We start from the raw sequence: 11199 nt of genomic DNA on the forward strand, positions 1-11199 counted from the left end.
AGTTGCTAGGTGAAAAACACCCCGCAACTATATTTTAAAAAAATGGGGGGGGGGGGGGGGGGGGGGGGGGGGAATTATGTTTAGTATTTACTGATGGCGCAATTTGAAGTTTTTGAAAATGAAGTTGCTAGGTGAAAAACACCCCGCAAAGTTGCTAGGTAAAAAACACCCCGCAACTATGTTTTAAATAAATTGGAGAGAAATTATGTCTGCCAATTACTGATGGCACAGTGTGGCAGGTGGGCGTTTGATTGACCAAAACATTGCGAGGTGAAAATCACCTAGCAAATCTCAACGATTCTAAAAGTTGTGGGGTGTTTTTCACCTCACAAGTTTTCTTTAAACACCACAACTTCAGTTTCCTTTCTCACATTCCAGATTCAACAAATTTCATTCATTCATTCATTCTCTCTTTCTCCCAACCATGGTTCCACATTTCAAAACCCTCAAAATTTCTCAAAGCTTTCATTTTTAACACAAATCAACACATTCAAGACTCAAATTACTTGCTGGTTTCAAAGTTCTTTTTAGTTTTTTCATCAAATCCGTTATTTAAGGTACACATATGAATTAAATTGTTTGTTATTTTATATTGGGTTGTATGAACTAGTTTAAATTATGGATTTTTTATTGAAGTTTGTATCATGTAAGTAGTGATGGTTAGATTTGTGTATAATATTTTAAAATTTTTTTGATGAAATTTATATGATTTTGTGTATAAATATGTTAAAATGTTAGAATAGGTGTATGTTAAATTGTTAGAAATCTGTAGGTAAAATTTTTTAGTATGTGAAATTTTTAGAATTACGTATACAGTTTTTTTTTTCTTTTCGTTTTTTCATAAATAAATAAATAATATTATAGATTTTAGTTTACTATTTTTATAAAACAGAAATATATTATAATAAATATGATATATATATATATATTAATATATATTATATTATTATAAATATTAAAACTTTGCCAGGTGAAACTCACTCAGCAACTTTCTGTCTATTTAAAATTTGCCAGGTGAAATTCACCTCGCAACTTTCTTTTTATTTTTTGAACATCGTGCTCTGCTCTGCTCTGACGTGCGTGTTGTATTCTGCTCAACTCTGGGACAGGTGTTGCGAGGTGAAATTCACCTGGCAAAGTTGCGAAGTGATAGTCATGGCAAAGTTGCGAAGTGATAATCACCTTGTAACAAGTTGCGACTAACGTTTTTGCGGGGTATTTGGTCAACCCTGCAATTGTTGCGTTGCAGGGTGATTTTAGCTTTTGCGAGGTGAAATTCACCTGGCTAATTGCAGTTTTTTTGTAGGGGATTATAACCATTGTAATGGTTCTCATATGCTTTGAACTAGCCTTCAGGCTCTAGATAAAATTTTCAAAGAGTTTTTTGATAGATTTATTTTAGATTATTCTTTCTTGAAAATAGAAGAATTTTTCTTTAAGGTTATGTTTGGATACGTAAAAAATAACGGAGCGGAGAGAGATAGAACTGAGTAGAATGAAATAAATATGTCATTCCATTATTTGGATACATCATGATGGAATAGAGTAATTTTATCATTCCGCCCAAATTGGAGGATACAAAAAATGATGGAAAGTGATGGAATAAGATGGAATGCATTCCATCCGTTACCGCTCCATTCCATACTTTTTAATCTAACCAAATGATGGAACATAACTATATTTCATTTCATTACGCTTCATTCCATCGTATACCATCAATCCAAACATACGTTAAGTGTAATGTTAGATCCTTTCTTTTTAAGTATTTTGCCATGTTTATTAGGGTTAATCCTTAAAGAGTGAAGACTTGACACCCTCTAGTCAATTTCATTTCTAACACATTTGATTCTGAAATAACAAATTATTAGTATGTTTGGTATGGTTGTCCTTAATAGTACTATCATGAATTTGATCCACATTTTTTATTTTTCTTTCATAATAATGTATATTAAAGTATCAAAAAATTATTGTTTGTAACCCTAAAAGTAAAGAAGCTATTGAGGTTATGAATCTATGTCTTATAAGAATTGTAAAGATTCCAAGTCCAAACCATATTAGATTTTGTCTAGTTCATTCTTACAAAATTGACATGTAAGATGAGGAGTGTCACTTTATATAATTTTTTCTTGAACTCTATCTTTAATCAATGTGGAACTTGAGTTTTTCCTAATACACCCATAATTCCCAACATTATTAAGCTTGATGCGTGAATATAAATAATGGGTGGCCCGATTGTATCAACTTTTATTATTTCCTTCATGAGATGGTAGCAGTCCTCAGTATGATGTCCCTTGACTCTATAGAATTTGCATTGTCTACCTGGTTCAGGTCCCATCACTCTAGCCTTTAGAGCAGGCGGTGTAGGGCTGTTATACAGGTGGAGTACCTCACGTCAGATCTGCTCTTGACGAGTATTCAGAAGCGTGAAACTTTTTGTCATATTCCCTACTCTTTTGAACATACACTTCTCCTTTATGGGCGAGATGTAATTGTTTTTCCTAGGAGGGTGTCAACTTTAAGCGTTGGGGACACACTTCTTAACGTCATGAGCTTTCTATTTGGCGTTGTTTTCCTCGCCTTCAATTTAGACTTCCATCCTAATGACCAATTCTGTCAACGTGACTGTCAAATTTTGGGCGAGGTACTCGTTTAAGTGCCATTTTGGAATTCCCCCACGAACATTTGTTAGTTCGGAGGGACGACCTTGATAGTTATATATTGAAGAGGGGGAGGTAGTCCCTCAATGATTCTGATGGACCTTGGAAAATGTTAAACAAATTAGTAGTGGACATCTTCTTGTGGCGACTGACGTAAAGTTGGTGTACTAGCTTCCTTATCAATTCTTGATAGTTATTAACGGAAGCACGATGAACATTCATGTACCATCTAAGGGCGGAATCTTTAAAAGTGAAAAATAATAACACTACTGCGGAAAACTCATTTAACAACGGTTGGGAAAGATATATAACCACGCGGAACCATGCATTGTTATGTAGCTTGTTGTTGTATATACGGTACTTACAATCACGGTCCTTTGACCGTTGTTGTATTCTAGAAAGCATGCGCCATATCACAACGGTTCGTTGACCCAACTGTTGTGATATAACTAAAGGTCCCAGGTTCGATTCTCAGCATTAACATTTTGTAATTTATATTATTATGGTCACCGTTTAATATACAATCACGGTTAGGTTTTATAACCGCTGTCAAAACTTCCTCTGTTTTAAATATGAAATTCTCTGCTTCTCAAATCTTCCCAACTATTATAACCATATTCGATAATTCACAACAACCTGTATATTTGTTAACCATGCATAAAGAACATAAAAAACAGCTAACATTGTGCTTCAAAGGCTAAAATTAATATTTACATCAAACACAATATGTTTAAGTCAAAGTAATATTCACATCATCATAAATAAGTCATTATCACATCTCAAGAAATCAAATATCAGGACCCTTAAGCATATTGTGGATATACGCCCAACGCTTACGAAGATCGACCAAGTCCTCAATGGGGAATGGGTTTCGTCGTTAAACAACTACATATGAAAGAGCACAAAAGTGAATGTCATGCATGATAATAATTCAATAGTCAATTTATATATTAATATTTGTAAACATATTATGACATATATACCTTATTCCATGAATCAACAATGCCGGTAAGGATAATGTTTAACACGTGTTTCAGACATAATACCCATCCTCGTATTTCTCGAGTTCTATCCTCGTCTACAAATGAATGTAACCACATGTGAATATAACCATACATGAATGTAAATGAAAGAAACGGGTAATTGGGCCACTTACTTTAGGAAAGATCCATGAGGACTTTCTTCTAACATTATTAATCATACTCACTGGCTCCAAAACACTGTACATTGAATATTAATTAAACATATTACATGCTAAACTACTTACGATATCAAATAAAATGAATGTAACAAACACTTACGAATTGATAATCTCTTTCATTTTCTTGTCGAGTGGATCATGCAAGGAACAAAGTGCAATTATCGTATTCATCCTAAATGATATTATGATCAATTGTCAATGACCAATGAACAAACATGAGCATAAATATTATTAGTATTTGCTAAAAAAAACTAAATATAGAATACATAAACATCAATTAAAAAAATACATACGAATAGAGAAATGATGCGAAGTGACATTCTTTTCCTCCCTCATTTAACTGTTTTTTCAAGTAATCTCGAATGTCTCTCGGTTGATTAAACGCGCATCGAATAAAAAGAGGATCCAAGATTCCATAAATACTGGATTTATTTAACTCTATACAAACACGGTAAATGTACCTAAATGGTTAAAGAAAATGAATAAATTAATTGAGGAAATACAAAAATGTGTTATATAATGACACGTATATTCAACTATATACTTACGTGCACCAAACTTGCAATATCCCTACATCCAGCCACTTATATCCACCGAGAAAATCCCTTACATCGTCCAAACTTTAATAGAATAACTCCACATATGGAAAATTTTCTAGCAGGAGAGGTTGCGAAACATTTATCACCGTAATAGTCGTATATAACATGGTGATTTCATCTGAGTTAGGATCCAATAACTCATTGCGGTTAGCTGGAGGGGGGAGGAGCTTAACAATTACTTCCTTTAGTAGAAGCACGGCGTACAACACTTCTACTTGGAGTTTGATCATGATCATGATCATCATCACCAACAACATAACATTGATCTTCATTTGTACGTTGTTCAAGTTTTTCACTTAATTTTCTACATAATAATATTCAATTAGAACAAAAATAAGCACAATTTATATCATACATTTTCGATACAACACTAAAATCTCAAGTAAAGCACATACCGAATATAACTCTTGAAACTTTTCCATATCTTTCTCCCTTTTTTCCCTCTCCTCGTCTAACATCCTCCTTTGTTCCTCTAATTGCTTCTCAAAATTTCCAATCTTTTGTTTTTGTGCATTCAATTTCGAGCTTTCGGTACTTTTTTTTAGACCTAAAGAATAACCTTAAGTCGACACCTTCTCCCATACTACGGACACGTCCATCATGCTCATATGTTTCGATAGCTTCTACTAATATGTCATGTCGTGCTTCTATAACAAATGCACCTTCACCAGTCGCCCTAACCAACTCATCCTACACAACATGAGCAACTCATGTATATTGTTACCAACACATTTAAATAAAAAATAACATAAGCAAAACAAATCATACTTGCAATTTTCTCAGGAACTACTCTTGTCGCCTCAAAGGTGTACTCTCCATTTGGTCTTAATAGAGCCCTCTTCCATTTCTCATGTCTTGACGGTGGGGATGGGATGTGACCATCTCTTGTTTGTGGTTGTTTTTGAAGCATGATTCTTTTCTCAAGTTTCCTGTAACCCCCACAAGACAATCTATGGGGGTACATGTTCTTTGCCTTGTTACGTTTTCCTACTTAGATTTTAAGTTGTTAGTAACATAGTTAAAAATATATATGATGATTATTAACTCATTAGCATAACATTATCAGTTAAATAAAATTAGTACTAACCTTGAATTCCTCAGAACGACGTATCGCAAAATTCTTTCATTGCTTCTTCTATATAAAACTATATCTATTCCATGGAAGATCAAGACCGCTCTTAGGCTTCCTAATGTAGTAAGTCGTGATCTATGACTTTAATCCCCTCCAATGAGTACCAGCATAAGAGATCCACTTTTTTTTCAACTTTGGGTTATCGGTAAACTCAAAATTCAACTACATTTAAATCAATGTATTAGAAATTATAGGTAGTTATATGTAATATATAAAAATTATCTTATGCAATACCTTAACTTCTATCCATATACTTTCTTTGACTTTCTCATCCACTTGTTTCCAATCATCTATCAATATACTTACTTTTCTCCATCCAAGGAACGCCTCACAACTCTTAAAAGTAGATTAATATTCATAATCAACTACTATGTAGAATAATTAAATTTAATCGGAGTTTTTTGACCTGATGAGTTGGGGACTGATGTGAATTGGGGCATCATTGTGACACCTCTTTGTGATCTTTTTGATTGAGTATCATTTGTTTAAGTTTCATTTGGTCCACACTCTTTTGTTTGTATGTCTAATGAAGAACTCGACAAGGTTGACATCTACGTTCAAAAACAACAACAACATGAACAACAAAAACATAAAAAACAACCAAAACATAAACAACAACAACCACAATAATGTAAAATGAAGTTTACTGTAAATGTGATGACTAAGTAAATGATTTTGGTGTTGGTGTTGTCTTCCTTCCTTACGACAACGACGGTGTGGTTGTTGTCTTCCTTCTCGACGGTGATAACTTGGTTGGTGTACTATTCTTTCTTGATGTCACGATCGTGATGGTCTTGTCAACCTTGACGATGATAACGAAAATGACAAATATACAATGAAGAATGATACTGAAGAGACAAGCTAGGATGAACAATGGTGTTTAAGGTTGAAATTGTGTATTGTTTCATAGTATTGAACGTTAGGGTTTAGGGTTGAAATCGTGTATTGTTTCATCTAGTAGTGTATACTGATACCCCCACGGTAAAGACCAGAAACTGTAATGATATATTACTTTCATAGTGAAATTTCCTAAAGAAGTCCCAGAGTTTAATTTACAATTAAAAATAAAACAAACAAAATATATCACAACGGTGGAACAAACCAACCGTAGTTATAACCCTTTAAGTTTTTTATTTAAAAATAAATAAAAAAGAAACGGCGCGCCTTAACATTAATGGAATAATTTATATGATGGCGTTGAGGTTCGAACCCATGAACACTTGATTATTTCACCATGGTTGGCTTTTCAACCGCTGTTATATATAATTAATTTTAAGTAAAAAAACAAAAATAATATGGGAGCGCCTTAGTTTAAAGATGTTACTACGGTGTAGGGAAGAACTGTGACGAACATGGCGTTGTTGTTTATGCGTTTTGTAGTAATGCAACTTGAATTTCAGAGAGTTTGGCGCTTCTATGATGACCATCTGCATGTTGATGGAGGCTAAGTGCTCATAGGAATCGGTGCATCCATCAAACTAGGCCAAGGAGGGGGGGTTTGAAACCATCAGGAACAGGCGCCCCCTATATTTCATTTGAAAGTGGTTGGGGGATCTAGCAGTTCCACATCTTCTGGGGCCTTGACCTTCTGTTGGCGCTGTCTGATGTTGTGGACATCGTCTTCCAATGTCCAGTTATGGTATCCTAAGGGATGGAGCTTTCTTGATGACCATGGTCGAAAATGGCTAGGTGTAGGAATTGAGGGTACGATGGAAAAGGTGATGGTGATTGAAAAGGGATGTTACCTAGGTTAGTTTAATCCGGGCCACACGATGAGCGTCACTGTATTGTAAAAAAATTACACGTGTATGTGTTCCCTCTGAAAGGGCAAGGAGACTCAGAGGCTTTAGTATATTATAACACATTTTTGTGGTGAGGGTAGCCTTGTACCGTGGTGTTTTGAGGTAGTTTAAAGGACCAACTCATGTTAAGTGAGAGACCATGTTGATGACCGGTGATTAAGTCAATTGTATGCGCTAAGACTGTAATAAACATAGAGCTCTTTTAGTTATGGAGAATGTGTATCACTTTAAATCCATCCCATTCTCCTCGGGGAAAAGGTATATATAGATACCAATTTAAGCCTAGGGTTTAGACCCCTTTCGTGGTGTTAATCGCTCAATTCTTACTATGAGAAGTTTTTGAACACCTATCTTTTAGGAGTTAGTGAAGACACCCTCTTCCTTGACTCCCGTGTTGTGGATGCCTCTGGATGATTCCTCAGTGACAACTTTTGTCAAGGTAGACATGCAAAGTAACAAAATAACTACAATATATTGTCAATATCATACATAACTAATTTAGTTTTATTAACATACATACCTATATTTATGCAACCTAATAGAATACATATAACACGAGTCTAGAAGTGTCAAAATAATTTTAATAATGTTTATTCATTATATATATATATATATATATATATATATATATATATATATATATAAGAAACGAAAAAACACAAGAAAGGGGATTTGAATTGAGTTTTCAAAAAAATAAAGCAAAATGACACGTTTGGTTATACTGGTTTGTTTGAACTCAAACTACTTCAGTCCATACTACCAAGGTGATTTTGCCTCTCTCTCTCTCTCGGTATTAATCCACTAATCAAAACTTGATTACAAATCACGAAGACAACCGTCAACGTCTTATCGATATCAAACCACAACCCGATTTACTCAAGGAATAACAACTACAAAACAAAACTTAGTTTGTTTACAAAGTGCTTTTAGAAAGTTGCATCACAATTGTGATGTTTACACAAAGTTATAGAACAATAGAATAAGAGATAAAATGTATGAATAAACTTTTTGAGCGCTCTAGGTGTTTCCGTGCGTGAGAGTTCTTGCTTCCATTCTTCATCTTTGCCTAATTTATATAAACTGAATTAAGAGATCCGTTGGAGAGACATTTTCTTGTTTTGGAAGGTTGATAATGTGATTTAAGGCTCTTTCCAAAAACAAAGATTTCGTCCATAGTAATAATGTTTCACCCATTACTAATTGATCATGTAATAATGACTTTAACGCAAAGAGGATCTTCTGAGCATCAGAGTATTGTATCTACTTGAAAGAATAGTCAGAAACTTCTTATCAGAGTATAAGTTGCAGCTTTGTTCATTGGTGCTTGTGAAGCGTCTTGGCATCAGAACTTCTTGTTCTTTTAAACTTTCCGTTTCGGACTTCTTGTTCTTGTAAACTTCCCGTTTAGCTTCAGAACTTCTCGTTCTTGTAAACTTTTCGTTTAGCTTCAGAACTTCTTGTTCTTGTAAACTTCCCTCAATGCAGCCTTTTGCTTCTGAGAAATCATTGTCATAGCTGTGTATCCTCTTTGAGTGCTTCAGAACTTTTATCATGTTTTTGTATATATGATTTATACGATTAGAGTGCATATTTATTCTTATTAAAAATTATGTATTTGTTATCATCAAAACTATTACAAGGATATTGAACCAAACTATGTTCTAATATATATATATATATATATATATATATATATATATATATATATATATATATATATATTGTCAGCTGAAGACTATTAATCATTGGCAAGTCTCAGTGTATTACGTGTGTAGAATTGTCAAATATTTTAGTTGATCTAGTCCACGATATAAAGTTGTGTCATGTGCGTTTCCAAAAATATCTTCAATTTTTGGAGGTGTATCTTCGGAAGCACTTTTTTTATTTAATGTTGTTTTGTTCCGTAAATGCATCTACGAAACCGTATAAACAACGTTAAAAAAATTTCTTAAATGCATCTACGGAACAATTTAATCTTAAATAAAAAAGGTACTTTTGAATATATACCTTCGGAAGAGAGGGGCAAAAATAAAATTTCGCCAATATACCTAAGAGTATTACGGAATGGATTAAGATATTGTCAATTAATTATTTAATGTATTTAAAAAAAAGTTATTTATAAATACGACCACAATAAATATTTAATTAGATGATATAGAGAGAGATTGACATTGACATGACAAGGTTAACAAAAGCAAAATAGTTAGTTTAAAGTTTAAACCACAACATGACAATTTGTCCAAAAAAAAAAAACCACAACATGACAAAAGAAAAACATAAAAAGTAGTAGTCAAATGATGCTATTATTATCTGTACGGCATTTCCATAAAAAGTAAACCCACACATTAACGCAACTATTTATTCTCCATGGCTCCAAAGTTGTTCATCGTACATAGAACCGAAGTATTCATGTTCACACCAGACAGGTAATAATGTAGCATCTTCACTTGGAGGGACATATGAATTGTCTATCATATATGGTTCTGTCCAGAAATTATCATTCAAAACATCCATGTATGCGTCCATTAAAGGAAGCTCATCAAGAACATAATTTTCATATGATATTTCCGTACTTGTTGGAGTATCCATTGTTCCACTTGAAGATGGGATTGAAGATGATGGACTTGAAGAATTGGGACCACCACAACTATTCTCAAACACTCCTTCATGTTTATTGTCTTCTTCCATTGTAGGGTTATCTGAACTTGTTTCTTTGGAGTTTCCTGCTCTATTATTAGTGTCTGACTTTTTATTTTTTATAAAACGCTTTTTCAAGTTTGTGTGCCAATGATTCTTTATCTCGTTATCTGTTCTTCCAGGTAAATTTGCAGCAATCACGATCCATCTGTATAATAAAATTGTATAATGATTATAAAAAGACCTAATAGGCTAATACTATATTACTGAAAATAAATGAACTATCTTAAAAATTTAAATATTAATAGGTGGAATTATGATATATAGATGATTTCCAATGGTTTCAAAAAGTCTAGGGTTCATTTGTATAAAAGGGTTAGATTCTATCATAGACAATACCTATTACCCAGTTTTTCATGAAGTTTGATAATAGTATCTTCTTCTTGTTGAGTAAAGTTTCCTCTTTTGATATCTGGTCTTAGATAGTTCAACCACCTTAATCTACAACTCTTTCCACACCTTTCAAGACCTGAAAACATTATTCCAAAATAACACATACTATTTTAAGAAGAAAACCAACCTACATACACACATGAATAAAATAACTATTTATATATACCTGCAAATTTAGGTAGTTGTCGCCAATTCCAGGAGCCATATCTAGTTACATAAGCGATTAACTTGTTGTCTTCCTCAGGAGTCCACGAACCTTTTCTCAATCCAGTTTTGTCACAACAAGGGCTTCTCCCCATCTTCTCTAACTACCACTACTACAATTGATTCCACGTATGAGTGTGTGGTTGGGTATTGTGTCTTATATAGTTTAACTAGAAGATAAATAAAGTGATTATATAATTGAAGGAGAGACTGATAAGTATACTGTGAAGTGTGAACATACATGTGATATGTCTACTAGTTGATTTTGTTATGTTATAACAACCACACGTTTAGAATATCCACTTCAAAAATAACATGTGCTCAAAACTAGTTACGTGTTTCACGGTATCTTAATATTTTGTTTTTTTGTACAGTTTTAGGAGTTTTTTTATTTTATTTTATAAGCTGATTAAGGAATACCTAATATCTCATGATAAATGTACAGTCTAAACTTGTATTATATAATTAATTTAATTATAAAAACCATAAAATGTTTTTCCTTTTTTACTCGGTA

At 33.3% G+C, this 11199-nt stretch overlaps 1 protein-coding gene across 1 annotated transcript; it reads right to left on the reverse strand.

Moving 5' to 3' along the window:
* Positions 1-9711: 9711 nt before the first annotated feature.
* LOC131630265 (transcription factor MYB14-like) lies at positions 9712-10842 on the reverse strand. Its single transcript, XM_058901058.1, has 3 exons — positions 10648-10842; positions 10428-10557; positions 9712-10236 (listed from the first exon to the last, which is right to left on the reverse strand). Exons 1-3 carry the CDS (start codon positions 10778-10780, stop codon positions 9750-9752), a joined length of 750 nt encoding a protein of 249 aa, XP_058757041.1. The 5' UTR covers positions 10781-10842; the 3' UTR covers positions 9712-9749.
* Positions 10843-11199: the final 357 nt, after the last annotated feature.

This window comes from Vicia villosa, unplaced genomic scaffold, assembly GCF_029867415.1.
Source record: "Vicia villosa cultivar HV-30 ecotype Madison, WI unplaced genomic scaffold, Vvil1.0 ctg.000664F_1_1, whole genome shotgun sequence".
Lineage (NCBI taxonomy): Eukaryota > Viridiplantae > Streptophyta > Magnoliopsida > Fabales > Fabaceae > Vicia > Vicia villosa.